The 14,017-nt window shown below is 39.4% G+C and overlaps 3 protein-coding genes and 1 pseudogene across 4 annotated transcripts; 1 reads left to right on the top strand and 3 right to left on the bottom strand.

Annotated features, from left to right (window-relative positions):
* Nucleotides 1-634: 634 nt before the first annotated feature.
* LOC120000393 (mycothiol acetyltransferase-like) lies at nucleotides 635-1,897 on the bottom strand. The gene is made up of 2 exons (XM_038848474.1): nucleotides 1,535-1,897; nucleotides 635-974 (listed from the first exon to the last, which is right to left on the bottom strand). The coding sequence occupies exons 1-2, from the start codon at nucleotides 1,776-1,778 to the stop codon at nucleotides 745-747; spliced, it is 474 nt and encodes a 157-aa protein (XP_038704402.1). The 5' UTR covers nucleotides 1,779-1,897; the 3' UTR covers nucleotides 635-744.
* Nucleotides 1,898-1,983: 86 nt separating this feature from the next.
* LOC120000065 lies at nucleotides 1,984-5,142 on the bottom strand (annotated as a pseudogene).
* A 916-nt stretch (nucleotides 5,143-6,058) lies between these two features.
* LOC120000063 (protein ACCELERATED CELL DEATH 6-like) lies at nucleotides 6,059-8,667 on the bottom strand. Its single transcript, XM_038847931.1, has 3 exons — nucleotides 7,696-8,667; nucleotides 7,044-7,570; nucleotides 6,059-6,878 (listed from the first exon to the last, which is right to left on the bottom strand). The coding sequence occupies exons 1-3, from the start codon at nucleotides 8,504-8,506 to the stop codon at nucleotides 6,237-6,239; spliced, it is 1,980 nt and encodes a 659-aa protein (XP_038703859.1). The 5' UTR covers nucleotides 8,507-8,667; the 3' UTR covers nucleotides 6,059-6,236.
* A 1,084-nt stretch (nucleotides 8,668-9,751) lies between these two features.
* Nucleotides 9,752-14,004, top strand: LOC120000392 (guanine nucleotide-binding protein-like NSN1). Of its 2 annotated transcripts, none has more exons than XM_038848471.1 (9): nucleotides 9,752-9,892; nucleotides 9,968-10,212; nucleotides 10,973-11,105; nucleotides 11,196-11,369; nucleotides 11,551-11,768; nucleotides 11,908-12,172; nucleotides 12,611-12,790; nucleotides 12,938-13,146; nucleotides 13,419-14,004. In XM_038848471.1, exons 1-9 carry the CDS (start codon nucleotides 9,874-9,876, stop codon nucleotides 13,794-13,796), a joined length of 1,821 nt encoding a protein of 606 aa, XP_038704399.1. In that variant the 5' UTR covers nucleotides 9,752-9,873; the 3' UTR covers nucleotides 13,797-14,004. The 2 variants fall into 2 exon arrangements, with proteins under 2 accessions (XP_038704399.1, XP_038704400.1); XM_038848472.1 differs by having other exon boundaries at nucleotides 12,938-13,165; nucleotides 13,419-13,612.
* The last annotated feature ends 13 nt before the right edge of the window (nucleotides 14,005-14,017 follow it).

The following is a 14,017-nucleotide window of genomic DNA, read 5'->3' as shown; positions in this document are numbered from 1 at the left end:
AAAATTATATTATTTTTAATTATTTTTATATTATTTAGTATTTTGAATCATCATAATAATGTTAGAATGTAGATGATTTAAAAAAAAATCATAAAATCTAAATACTAAATATTAAAACCCTAAACTCTAGATTCTAAACCATACGCTGAATCCTAAATCATGAACTCTAAACAATAAATCATAACTTGTAAATCCTAATAACAAAAAGAACACTTTTTTTTGAGGGATTTAGGGCCAAAATAGCTACAGCCACACTTTTTCCGACCCTCGCCAATGACCATCTCTTTCTTGTGGGGAACTTTAGTCACATTGAGCTGGACTTTGAAGGCCCAACAAAATATGAATATGAAAGTAACTTAATCCCAAGGCCCAACACATTCTGGGCTAATTCGGGGCTTTTAAGTTCAACGCCCAGGTTGGGCTGAACGTGAACTAAAGCTCTGAAGCTCTTTTTGCCCTTCTATTTCTTTTCTTTACTGTGAATCACTGAATCATACTGGGAACTGTGAATTCTTCTTTACTGTGAATCAAGTGCTTGTTCTTGATTTTTGCTGCTTAATCGTGTTGATAACTGGAAGTTCTGAGAAATCTTTGTATAGTTTCCTTAGCGCATAGAACAGACATGTACGTTGTTGATATAGCAGTATATTTTCTTTCAAAATCTTCAAAAAGTATGCCAAAGCTCGATAATTTCATCATGATGTTCTTACACAAGCAACGTAGATTCATTTAGTCAACAAATGGCTAAGCACAATCGAATTCCAAGTACATTCTGTAGGCATTTCGATCAGCAGAGTAGTAACTTTCTATAAGATTGTCCACTTTGAAACCCAGTTTCTTGTAGAGACTCAAGGCAGGAGTCCTCAAGGGATCGACGTGGAGCATTATACGCTGCAAGTTTCTTGTTCTGCATTTACTGATTGCCATTTTCAGCAGCGCCTCTCCATGCCCTTGCCTCCTACAGCTTTCTTTCACTAAACGAGGATCACGAAAAATGAGAAAATAAGCACCCATATGTCAAAAAAAAGGAAGAAGAAAGAATCAATTTTCTGAACAATTCAGGGATACAGGACCGCGTCCATGTATTTTCAGGGAGTGAGTATTTAAAACACTGTAAGGGTCATAAAGATAGTTCTCTGGGTACTTTTATCAAACAGGTTATGAGCCCTCCAATAAAACTCTCATAGTCCCATTCATGCCACGATGAACCAGAGTAAACACCCATATGTCAAAAAAAAGGAAAAAAAAAAAAAGAGGAAAGAATCCATGTATTTTTCTGAACAATTCAGGGACACAGGACCGCATCCATGTATTTTCAGGGAGTGGGTATCTAAAACATTGTCAGGGTCATAAAGAAAGTTCTTTGGGTACTTTTATCAAACAGGTTATGAGCCCTCCAACGGTGAACCAGAGTGATCACATGACGATCATACAGAAAAAAAAAATTAAACAAGATCGTTGAACTTTCGCAAATCAATTTCAATATGGAGTCATTAACAAAAGTGGTAGTAAAACCAAGAACCAGGGATAGAACCTGCAAGCTTGGTTATGGAAGCAGACAACGAAGAAGGCCATGAATACATAGCATAGCCTACAATCTCTCCCTCAACTTCCACATACAGCAATCCGGAGTTCTTCTTCTTGAGTTCTTCATCAAAGGATCTAGCGAGGGATTCATGCTTGGGGAACATCTTTCTCTCCAGCTTCACTATCTCTTTCACTATGTTAGCCCGGTTTCTTGAGTATTCTTGGAGCTCCATCACCGCTACGCTTCCCATCGCTACAGTGCCACTGTGATATCGGATATGTTATTGTCTATCTCTTCTGTTCTGTTCTCCTATGGATTTTATATAGCGCCCAATTCAAGTCCAACCGTGAATATTTTGCATTACTGTAGTTTTTCCTAACGTAGAACTCAATTCATCCAGTGGCTCATCGGACAACTGTCTAATAAAACCGTACATTATAGTAGATGATAAACTATTAAAATGTTCTTTTCATTCCACATTAATGGTGCTCATGAGAGCAATACATCTTGAATGAATACAATTCTCAAGCTAAGTACGTACCCAAATAAACACTCAAACAGACGCAATTAATGTTACAGTCAGTACTTGATCATATTGATCCAACAAATCTTTCTAGGATTGCTGTTACTTTTTTTGCCTCAGAAGAGCAAATCCCTTACCAACGCTTTGAACAATGTAGCGTGCAAGAAATACAACCAAGTAAAAGAGTAGTATGAGCATATGCCGCAGCCTGGATGGCATAACCAGTGGAACCAAAACCACTATGAGGCAAAGAATAAACAAGCCTTCAATGACGACAACAATCCAAGCAAATGTTGGGTATTTGTTAAATGCTATAAGTACTGCAGTTATGAATGCGAAGCAAAGCATGCAGAGTGAACCTCCCACAAGCCATGACACAGCCCAAGCAGCCAGAGATGCTATGTTAATATCACCTTGTTGTGCCCAACACACTATGATTGCTGCAATTATGGCCATATTCATAGCTATAGTGTCGAAAATCACAAATGCATATCTGTAATTTTTTGTTTCTTCTTCTGAATTCCCACCAGGTATGGCGATTGAAGCAGAAAATGTTGCACCAGCAATTACTGTTGCCACAACAATAAGACTGCTGATGTTTGCTGAAACCACTTCCTTACTTGGTGGACGAGCTTGAATGCGTAGTTTATCAGATAAAGGTGCACGAGGCGCATATTGTAAGATTGATAGAGTCATCATCTGCACAGGAAAGAGTAGTTTTAGGCCACATCATGTAACCTAGGCTAGTGGTATTAAATTGCCAATTTTCAGCTCATTGAGGAAGGGAGAATTTATGATTAGAATGTTAATGGACAACATCTTGCATACCCGCTCATATGATTCTCGGAGTTGCCATCCTGATACGGTAGATGTCTTCTGATCAACCTCAACCACCGAGGTTTTATGATCCTGATGAAGTTCCGACTCTGTTGCCTTGCACTGCACCAGTCACAGTAAATATATAGTACTGATACGGCTAATTAGAAGGAACAGTTAATGACAAATAGCTAGCTTTACCTTTGCTTCTAACTTGGGTTTTTCCGAGCTTCCGGAATCTTCCATCCTTGATTTCTCCACAGCAAGATCATAGGCAGTCAAGTCTTCACCATTTTTCAATTTGATTTTAACATTGTGGTTCTGCACCAGCCTAAACACTACCCTAGAACGGGCTTGTAAAGTCGCTAGATGCAAGGGTGCATTTCCTTGCTTGTCCTTCTGGTTCACCAGCTCCGCCACAAGGTCTGCGAGCTTCGGAGCATGGAGTAGATGTTTCACCACACTTTCTTCTCCACACTCTGCCGCAATGTGAAAAATATTTTTGCCTTCCCTAGTGAGAAGCTCTCTTGGATCAAACCCGCAGCTTTCAAGCAACAGCATGACAACTTTAACGTGACAATTCTGTTGTAAATTCACACCCCCATACACACCAACAATATTGTCCGCTTTGGGTTGTCCGGTTTCCATGGATACATCGGGCCCGCACGGCTTTGTTTCTCATTAGGCCCAAGCAGGTGGGCTAGGCCCAACTCACTCAAGCTTAGGAAAAGGCCTTGATGGTGGTAAGAGGTGGGCTTAGCCTTATAAACAAGGCATGAGTGCCCACATCTTTAGATGTGGGACTTTTACACTCCCCCGCACTTGTGGGTTGGGTTATGCCAGACCCAACAAGTGGAGTAGAGGTCATGTCCAACAGGAACGAATTGCTTCGATACCATGTTGTAAATCCACACCCTCTTACAACCAATCAAGGCCTTTTCCTAGGCTTGAGTGGGTTGGGCCTAGCCCACCTGCTTGGGACTAAGGAGAAACAAAGCCGTGCGGGCCCGATGTATCCATGGGAACCGGATAACCCAAAGCGGACAATATTGTTGGTGTGTATGGGGGTGTGGATTTACAACAATGCTTCGTGGATCGGATAGAAGCCATTATTGTCCCTTATCAGGGCACCACCTTGCTTTTTGTCTAAGAGGAATTTGACTCCCTCAACATAACCAATGGATGCTGCATGATGAAATGGGCTCTTCCCTTCTTTGTCAATGTAGTGTAGCAGTTCAGGCTTTTTACTAGCTATTTCTCTTAGCATATCTGAAATGTGGAAAGTACAAATTGAATAGGTTAATATCAATGATACTTAAAAGAGCCATACATGACATGAATATAATATATTCCAGTTTCCACGGTCATCCAAGCTATTTTTTCAACATTATCTAGTGTACTAGTATGCTTAATGCACATGTATATATATTGGTTGATTGATTACCTGAGTTCTTATGCTGAAGAGCTGCATCAACTGGGGACTTCTCTCCTCTTAACTTTTCAAGTACTGCTACTGCATGGCCATCGGTTGCTATTTCTTCCAAAAGCCGCGTCAGGATGTTTGTGTTGGGAAGCTCTGCAGCCAGGTACAAAGGAGATTTACCATCGTTGTTGACACAATAAGCTGCTTCATAGTCTGCTTGAATAAGGCAATATGCAACTTCTTGACTTTCTTGCATCATTGCCTCAGGTAAAGGAAAGGAGGCTGCTACTTCTTGACTTTCTTGCATCACTGCCTCATGTAACGCAGTGTTTCCTTTCTCATTCTCCATCCTCAGAAATGTATCATCATCATTAGGCGGAGGAGTCTTTGCGATGTTGACGAGAACCTTAACCGTTTCAAGCATTTTAGCTCTAGCAGCAAGATAAAGCGCAGTCTTAACTTGATGATTTGTTATTGCATGCATTTTAGCTCTAGCAGCAAGATGAAGTGCAGTATCACCTTGTTCATTTCTCTAAGTAATTTGATTCGGGAAGTGATGAGCTAAGAGTTGAGTAATCTCAACATTACTTGAATCTGCTGCAACATGAAGTAATGTGTTCCCTATCGGGCTCAGTTGTTCGAGAATGACATTTGCAGCTAGTTGCTTCTCCGACATGATCCCTTCAAGCATTCTAATGAAGGCATCAATATCGCCTGCTACCACAGCTTCAAGTAGCGTAGGTTCCATTGTTTCGCTAGCCCCAAAGGTCATGGTGGGATACACTTTTTTCTTTAGGGACTCTATACTTTGGTTCCATCTTCTCCGATTTGAATCTTCAATATTTAGCTCAACATGAGCCATTGAGCTCAAAAATGTTGTTTATTTTCTCTTGTAGAATTGGTGAGACAATGCTCCATACAATATGTGTGCATGTATGATGTATATATATAGAGAGGGAGAACACTAGGCAGTGTGATACTTACTTTGATTGGGTTGATCACCTGCAACAATACCTTAACTCCATTTTACTCTATTCAACCTTCTATCAAAGAGAGAGTACTTTCGAGAAAAAGACGCCAATTAAGAAACTATATACTTTGGCTAAGGGAGTACTAAACCAATTGAATCAAAAAAGGCCAGGGAAAAGAGAGAGGGAGAGAGGGGAAGTCATGCACATGCAAAGACTAAGATTAATGAATGAAGCATTGGCGTTACAATTTAACATGATTCGATCATTCAACAATAAGCGTTTGATGGACCCTCCTTATGTTAGGTAACCAAGTTCCTAAAAATGTCATTATGACTCATTGATAAGTTTGTTACTTTGCCGTACTAATGGCTTTAGATTATTCTTCTTAAACATTAAGCTAGCACGTTGTGGAACACAAGAAAATATAATAAATAAAGGTAACAACTCTCATCCACAAGACTTTGGCAATGGACAGAATTTGAGATAGACGGGATGCACGCAGATCTTACCCTACATAATTCATAATTGCACCTCTACTTTCTTTCTTGTCAATTTATTCTATACTTAGCTTTTCTTTCTTGAATAGCTTCTTCAGTTCATTCAAGTTGGGGTGAACGTGGATCACATTGCAATCACAATTATCTCTGCATACAAAGAGTCTTATTAGCGTTACTGTTTCCTCCCAGACCAAAAAAGAGATCAAAGGAAGAAAAAGAAATTCCTTCCACTGAAACAATGATGCTTCTAAAGTGTTTTACAATTGCAAGTTAGGAAGAAGTTATTTCCGCCCTTTTTTGTTTGTTTATGTCTTGCTTGGAAGCTACTTTTGATGTAAGATTGTAGTACTGGAACTGCAAGGATGGCCACAATAAACAGAGTATAATGAAAATAGCACCAATAAAACAGAGATTGATTGCCTATAAGAACCTTTCAATTCAATAACCATTAACCCAATAACACAAAACAGAGACATATCTACTCAGAGGACAAGTTTGCACGAGAGTCCAAGGGAGAAATCTTGAGGAGTACGGTGAGACTCCAGTCAGCAATGAACGAGAAGCACAGAAGAAGGAATGACAACGCAATAGTCGATTGGAAGCACAAGCCCACACCCAAAATAAGTTTGGCAAGCCAACTGAGTTTACTTACCACTACATATACACCAAAAATATAGGCCAGGGACATCATATTTAATGCAAGTGCCAACGATGGCAATGCTAATTGATAAGCAAAAGAGACCAAATTTTCCCCACCTAATTGCGCCCAAGTGAAGATCACTGTAGCAATGATGGAGCTATACATGGCTACTGTGTTGCAGACAAGGAATGCGTGGAAAGTGACTCGTCTCAACATAATAGCAATACCCCGTTCATCGCCAGAGTCATTGTAACCTCCAGGCACTGTGAAACCTGCTGCGAAGGTGACCGTGGCGACTAGGGTTGAAACCACTAGAAGTGCATTTGATATGTCCTTAAATTTGTCGTTATCTTTCTTAGAACTGTTTGCTTTTTCGTCAATTGGCTTCCCAGTTGGAGATGGTTCAACTCCAGACTTCTTGAGTATCATTACTGGAGATGGTTTAACTCCAGACTTCTTTAGTATCATTACTGTCAAGTGCTGCAAGATACCAAGTGAATAACTAAGTAGTGTAACGAAAGCAACACAACCATGCCTATCATTCCCTAGTTTATATTTGTCTAACAACAGTTATCGGGGCATGAACTTTTAAGAGAAGTGCAGTGTGTTTGATAATATCAGCAGTTTAGTTTTATTCGCGGATACCTTGCGGAAATTTTGCTGGTTGAGATAATTGCAAGCATCGAGTGCTGTCCAGTTTTTATTGTTGAGCGAGTTCTTATCCACTCTTCTGTCCCTTGTCAAGAGAATGGCACAAAATGGATCACGATTGATGGCGGCCAGGTGCAAGGGAGTATAGCCATCCTTATCTTTCTGGTTTATGAGCTTCTCCAACTCTTTAGTTTTAATAACATATGAAACTACACGGGAGCCAGCATTGTCTGCAGCAGAATGTAGAACGTTCTGGTAATTATGGTTAAGCATCTCTGAAAGATGTAGGCAATAGGGTCGCAGCTCATTAACCACGTCAACATGATCTCCTAAAGCTGCAAAATGAACGGGAAAGAGTCCATCATTGTCTCTTTGAAAAGCAACTTGAGGATCTCTCTCTAAGAAGCACTTGACACCTTCAAGATAGCCACGAGATGCCGCAACGTGAAATGCACTTCTCCCTTTTTTATCTCTAAAATCGATAAACTTTGACTCCTTGTCCAACATATAATTCAGGAGATCTACCATTTCAAACACAAAATATACTCAAGATTCAGGAAATCCATACTATATATATATACATCAGTTGATGAGTTAGGTTATACAAATAACATGTTACTGATAGTATAGTTGGAGAATGGATTACCTGAATTCTTTTTGTCAGAAGCATAAACTACAACAGCACGTATTGGTGATTTCACTTGCAGTACTACTCCATCTTTTTTGGTTGCTTCATCATTGGCAGTACTATTCTGGCAAGGCCAAGTATATATCTTATATGCTTCTGACTCCATCATATCTCTAACACATTCAAGGTAACCAGCTTGTGCAGCTAGAAACAGAGGAGAATTGTCTTCCTTGTTCACATAAAATGAAACATCAGGATCTGCCACAATCAAAGCTTTGGCCACCGATTCATGTCCATTAATCAACGCCTCGTGCAAAGCTGTGTTCCCATCCACATTACTCATTTTAAACAAATTTTTATCTTCATCATCGGAAGATGCAGATTCCTTTTGTAGTTTAATTAGACTTAACACAATGTCTGATTTTCCTTCTTTTGCAGCAGTGTGAAGAGCCGTTTCGCCTCTTAAGTTTGTCTTCTTAAGAGTCAGTGGAGACCGTGAAACTATTAGTTCTGCAATCTTTAGACTACCATGCAGTGAAGCTACATGAAGTAATGTATTGTGAAATGGACTTACGGTCTCAAAAATTGATAGCATTTTCCGCTCCTGCTTCTCTGAAAGCTTGTCAAGGACATCTATGAATTCTTTGACGTTGTCCTCTATAGCAGCTTTCTGAAGTTCAATGTTCATGTATTCACCACTTGAGACTGAACTTGTCACACCCATGACAGGCAAGGATCTTGTGGTCTTGAGATTGTCAGTTGTGCTGCTGCTGCTGCCAAGAGAAGTAATACCCCTCTCCATATCAACCTCCGTGTCACTCTTTGCCATTTTTTTGCACCCTATTGTTGGTGTCCTCTAGTTTTGTTTGTGTAAGATAGACACTCTTCTTGCTCCGTCTTATATAATACTTCAACAGTAAAAGATATTAGTGGATGACCAAGACTTAGAAAGATTGCATGATTGTGTTCAAAAATGTTGTTGATTCTCTCTTTTTATTGATTCAAATATATCTTGTAGAATTGGTAGAGACAATGGTGCATACAATGTGTGCATGTTTTATATATAGAGAGGGAGTACATAGTATACAGTACACTAGGCAGTGTGAGACTTCCTTTGATTGGATTCACCTGGGAACCAAGTTCTTAAAATGTAATTCTCACTCATTGATAAGTTTGCTACTTTGTCGTACTAATGGCTTTAGATTATTCTTCTTAAAGATTAAGCTAGCATATTATGTGGAACACATGAAAATAGTTCAACTCTCATACACTTGAGTGGATAGAATCCGGAACAGGATGCACGCATATCTTATCATACACAATTGCACACCTACTTTATTTCTTGTCAATATATTCTATATTTAGCTTTTCTTTCTTCAATAGATTCTTCAGTTCACTCAAGTTGGGGTGAACGTGGATCACATCGCAATCACAACTATCTCTGCAGACAGAGTCTTATTAGTGTTACTGTTCCTTTTCTCCCAGACCAAGAAAAAGATCAAAGAAAGAAAAAGAAATTCTTGCCACTGAAACAACGATGCTTCTAAAGGGTTCTATAATTGCAAGCTAGGAAGAAGTTATTTCCTCTTGTTTATATATGTCTTGCTTGGAAGCTACTTTTGATGTAAGATTGTACTGCAACTGCAAGGACGACCACAATAACCAGAATATAATGAAAAATAGCAACAATAAAACAAAGAATGATTGCCAAGAAGAACCTTTCAATTCATGAAGACATGAACTATTAACCCAAAAACTAAAAACAGAGGCATATCTACTCAGAGGACAAGTTTGCACAGATAGTCCAATCTACTTCCCCAACCCAAGATTACAGACTAGCCGTTGAGCCTCTGTAACGATTACAAATTTGAAAAAACAGCAACAAAGGTCAAACAGTCAAAGTACGCGGACCCACAAGTGGGCCTGATCCTCATGGATTGGACTCTACTGGGCTTTCGATCATAAATCAACTCACTGGGCTGAGAATACTGCTGGATCGGATCCATGGGCTTAAGGTACCTAACCCTTTGGGCCGAGTTAAATCCTAATTCCATCACTAAATTAATATTTTTTTTAAAAACACGTGGACTACCGCCCTTCTGCCCTTCTCGTTTTTCCAATTTCCTCCAAAACCCTAAACCCGTGAAGAGATCCCCAATCTGTGTCTCCCACTGAAAATTTCCCGAAGAAAACAAGATGGTGAAGAAGAGCAAAAGTGAGTTGCTAGTTTCGTTTTCGTTTGATTTTTTTAACTGTTCAAAAATTTTAATTTGTGTTTTGTGCTGTACAGAGAGCAAGAGCAAGAGAGTGTCGCTGAAGAAGAAGTACAAGGTTATAAAGAAGGTAAAGGAGCACCACAAGAAGAAAGCCAAGGAGGCCAAGAAACTGGGATTGAATCACAAGCGGAAGGTCGAGAAGGACCCAGGTATTCCCAATGATTGGCCCTTCAAAGAACAGGAACTCAAGGCTCTCGAAGAGCGCCGCGCCCGTGCTGTCGAGGAGTTGGAGCAAAAGAAAGCTGCTCGCAAAGAGAGGGTATTCGTTTTCAGTTTTGCCTAATAATGATCATTAATTGATGTTTTTGGGTTTTCTAATTGTATGGTGTGGCATGGTGAGTCGGCCTTTTCTTTAATGTTGGAGCTTGGGGTCGGAATTTACATATCTAGGGTAAATTAGTATGCCTTTTCATCTGAGGGCTTTAATATGTGGATGTGAAATGCAAGTATTGTGGGGGGAAATTTGGATCACGTGGTAACAATCTAAAGTTGAGTTTTGGACTTTTACTTTGATTGCTTATGCTTGAAATAAAAGGGAAGCAGTGCAAAGGTATGCAGAGATGAGCCAAAGCTAGTAAAAATAAGGATGTTGAACTCGTGCCTACTGCCTAAGTATGAAAATAATCACATGGTGTAGGTCTTTCAATTTGAGCTTAGATGGAACATATTCATATTGTTAGTTTGTTGATACTTTTGACTTTACTCCACCAATTGTGCCAGCTGATGTTATTGTGCCTTGTTGCTAAAGCTAGGTAATGGTTATAGCTTCACTTCTGCATCATTTTTTTTTCCAGAAGTTTGAGTATTTATTTACCTTATTTAGAATCTCCAGTCATTAATTAAATACTTGGATGGTTTGGTTCCCGGATTTTGATTTGAAGCTTTTTTGTGCAACACATCAGTTTTATCATTTTGATGAACTTGAATTTTAGTCTTCAACGCTAGTCAATCTCTAACATAGAATCTCATGATAAAGTAGGTTAGTAAACATTGATTTCCTATCGGTGATACTTCTGTAGGCTCGAAAAAGGAAGTTGGGCTCACTGGACGATGGTGATATCTCCAAGGTGGATGATATAGCGGCTATGAAAGAGCAGCTTTTTGCTAAGGAAAGCGAAAATGCTGAATACATTGCCATTGGAAAAAAATGGGGTACATGATAGCTTAATTGAAAAGTTATGTAGATAAGCGCATATAATCTCCCATTTTCTTTGCCTTAATTTATTTTCCCCTTCATTTCAGACAACTCCGATAGGGCATTCTACAAGGAGTTGGCTAAAGTCATTGAAGCATCAGATGTCATATTGGAAGTTCTTGATGCACGAGATCCCCTTGGGACCCGTTGTGTTGATATGGAAAAGATGGTGATGAAGTCGGGTCCTAATAAGCACCTTGTGTTGCTTCTAAATAAAATTGGTATTTCCCTGCTCTAATATCGTGGCCTTGGGCGAAGTGGTATTGAACTGTCTTGATATGATTAGATGGTAGAGGGCTTTGACTATTTGCTTTGTTAACAGCGGATTATTGGGCAGTTCACTTTTCCTGTTACCTGCATTCTCTGACTTAAAATTTGCTTTAATTAATGCTTGTATCTCAGACCTTGTGCCTCGGGAAGCTGTTGAGAAATGGCTCAAGTATCTTAGAGAAGAATTACCGACAGTTGCTTTTAAGTGCAGCACACAGGAGCAGAGGTCAAACTTAGGGTGGAAATCTTCAAAAAAGGCAGCAAAGGCGAGCACTCTTTTGCAAACCAGTGATTGTCTTGGCGCTGAAACTCTAATTAAATTGCTGAAAAATTATTCAAGAAGTCACGAGGTAGTTTTCTTTATTTTATTCGTTTTTTTTTGTTGTGGGGTTGGGGGTTGCAGCTATTCATTTCTGTTTCTCACTAGATATGACTATTAACTGAAATTTTTACAAGTCTGACTTTGTTGTGTATCTTGGTCTATTGCAGATCAAGACTTCTATTACAGTTGGTGTTATTGGTCTGCCAAATGTTGGTAAGAGTAGTCTAATCAATAGCTTGAAGAGGAGCCACGTTGTCAATGTTGGTGCTACTCCAGGACTAACTAGATCGATGCAAGAAGTTCACTTGGACAAGAATGTTAAATTGTTGGATTGCCCGGGTGTTGTAATGCTTCGATCAGGAGAGAATGATGCATCTATAGCGCTACGCAACTGTAAAAGAATTGAGAAGCTAGACGATCCCGTTGGTCCTGGTATATGAACCTCTTCTTTGTCTCATGTCTTGGCTTCTCTGTGTGCAAAAAAGGTGGATGGGTGTTGTTCTGTATTTCCTCTTCCCTTCAACCCCAGGTGGTGATTTTTGTGTGTAAGTTTCCCTTTGTGAGGAAATTATTCTTGCACTTTGATAAATGCCAATGATATGGTGGCTCCTCGAAATTGTTCTGGATGTTATATCATTAGCTTTAAGAATTGAGATAAGGTTATGCTATGATATTCACTAAATCCTCCATTGGTGCTGCTAAGTGAGCTTTCTTTTTCTATGTGGCAATTCATTTCTGTGAGAAAACTGCTGTGATTAGGATTATAGTTACTGTTTTTCTTTGAATAAGTCCTTGAAGTTGTCACTATAGTGATCATTGTGGTTGGAGCTTGATTAATCTACTAACTAAAATTCCTTGTGGACCACGCAGTGAAGGAAATTCTCAAGCTTTGCCCTGCCACATTGTTGGTAACCCTGTACAAAATCCCCAGCTTTGATTTGGTAGATGATTTCTTATACAAGGTGGCTACTGTCAGGGGTAAGCTCAAAAAGGGTGGCATTGTGGATGTGGAGGCTGCTGCAAGAATTGTTCTCCATGACTGGAATGAGGGTATGCTGTTGTGTCTAACTCTGGCAGTTTGTCTAACCTGTTTATACTCCAACAGAGACAGGGAAATGGAAACATTAAGACAAGAGTTTATCCCCAAGACATTCATTAATCAGTTAGAAGTGACACAAATTTTATGACATTTTTCAGGTAAAATTCCATATTTCACGATGCCTCCAACTAGGAAACAAGAACCTTCAGAGGCAAACATAGTTTCAGAGCTTGGGAAGGAGTTCAACATCGATGAAGTTTATAACATTGAATCTTCATTCATCGGAAGTCTCAAATCTGTTGAGGACTTCAATCCTGTTGAAGTTCCTCCTAGTTGCCCTCTCAATTTTGATGAAAATATGCTAGAGGTTAGTCAAGTGTCTCACGGTAAGAATTGTTTGGTCTTGAAAGTATTGTTAATTGTGGCTTACTGCCTGGAATCCATGTCTGTTAATTGTTTGCGAAGGACTAAGTAATATTTGGGTTTGCAATTTTGATTAATTTTGAATGAGTTATGAAGTTACTTAGCTCTCGGAATAAAGATCGTTGTGAGGTATTTCATTGTATTGTCATTTTTTGTTGTATCACCAAGTCTTGAATTTTATTGCACCTTGTTAATTTTGAATTGGTCCTACCTCAGGTGAATGATAAACCCCAGCCATCAACTCAAGGTGACCAGAGACCTGAAGATGTGGCTGATGATGTTGGTGACCAGCCAATGGAAGAAAAAGAACAAAAAGGTGATGCCAGGGCAAAGACTGCTAGCAGCAGGCAAAATGAGAAGCTATACACAGCAGAAGGGATACTTAATACGAAGCTGAAAAAAGCAGAGAAGAAAAGAAGGAAAAAGACGAATCAAGCGGATGCTATGGATGATGATAACTATGACTTTACAGTGGATTATTTCAATAAGAAAGGTTCTGATATGGATGTTGGAGATGGATACGAAGAGGAAAATGAGGATACTCAAATCGCTGCGGAGGTCCCCATGTCTGGTGTCAACTTTGATGATGAGTGACAGAAGCCATCACCTATTTAGTCAAACATTAATCTTGCCATTTCAGTTTTGAGCAAGTTTGATGTTACACATGTTAAACTTTGTGAGACAATTTATACTTTTCCCTCTTAAATGAGTAGGGAGGGGAAAACCTGAACATCCTGATAGGATATCTGGAGTTTTTTTTCTAGGAACCTGATCAATCATATTTACTCAAATCATGTTCAAAGGCTCAAACTAGC

This window comes from Tripterygium wilfordii, chromosome 6 (genome assembly GCF_013401445.1).
Source record: "Tripterygium wilfordii isolate XIE 37 chromosome 6, ASM1340144v1, whole genome shotgun sequence".
Classification (NCBI taxonomy): domain Eukaryota; kingdom Viridiplantae; phylum Streptophyta; class Magnoliopsida; order Celastrales; family Celastraceae; genus Tripterygium; species Tripterygium wilfordii.
Note: the sequence above shows the minus strand (reverse complement) of the source record. Positions and strands in the feature narration are given on the sequence as shown.

What these genes read in the sequence shown, in the direction of transcription:
- LOC120000393 (XM_038848474.1), bottom strand. Translation starts at nt 1,778, where the DNA reads ATGGGAAGCGTAGCGGTGATGGAGCTCCAAGAATACTCAAGAAACCGG. An exon ending in TTCCATAACCAAGCTTGCAG is followed by an intron (nt 975 to 1,534) that starts GTTCTATCCCTG and finishes ATCCTCGTTTAG; the next exon opens with TGAAAGAAAGCTGTAGGAGG.
- LOC120000063 (XM_038847931.1), bottom strand. Translation starts at nt 8,506, where the DNA reads ATGGCAAAGAGTGACACGGAGGTTGATATGGAGAGGGGTATTACTTCT. An exon ending in TTCTGACAAAAAGAATTCAG is followed by an intron (nt 7,571 to 7,695) that starts GTAATCCATTCT and finishes TTGAAATGGTAG; the next exon opens with ATCTCCTGAATTATATGTTG. An exon ending in ACCAGCAAAATTTCCGCAAG is followed by an intron (nt 6,879 to 7,043) that starts GTATCCGCGAAT and finishes GGTATCTTGCAG; the next exon opens with CACTTGACAGTAATGATACT.
- LOC120000392 (XM_038848471.1), top strand. An exon ending in AAGCTGCTCGCAAAGAGAGG is followed by an intron (nt 10,213 to 10,972) that starts GTATTCGTTTTC and finishes ATACTTCTGTAG; the next exon opens with GCTCGAAAAAGGAAGTTGGG. An exon ending in AGACGATCCCGTTGGTCCTG is followed by an intron (nt 12,173 to 12,610) that starts GTATATGAACCT and finishes TGGACCACGCAG; the next exon opens with TGAAGGAAATTCTCAAGCTT.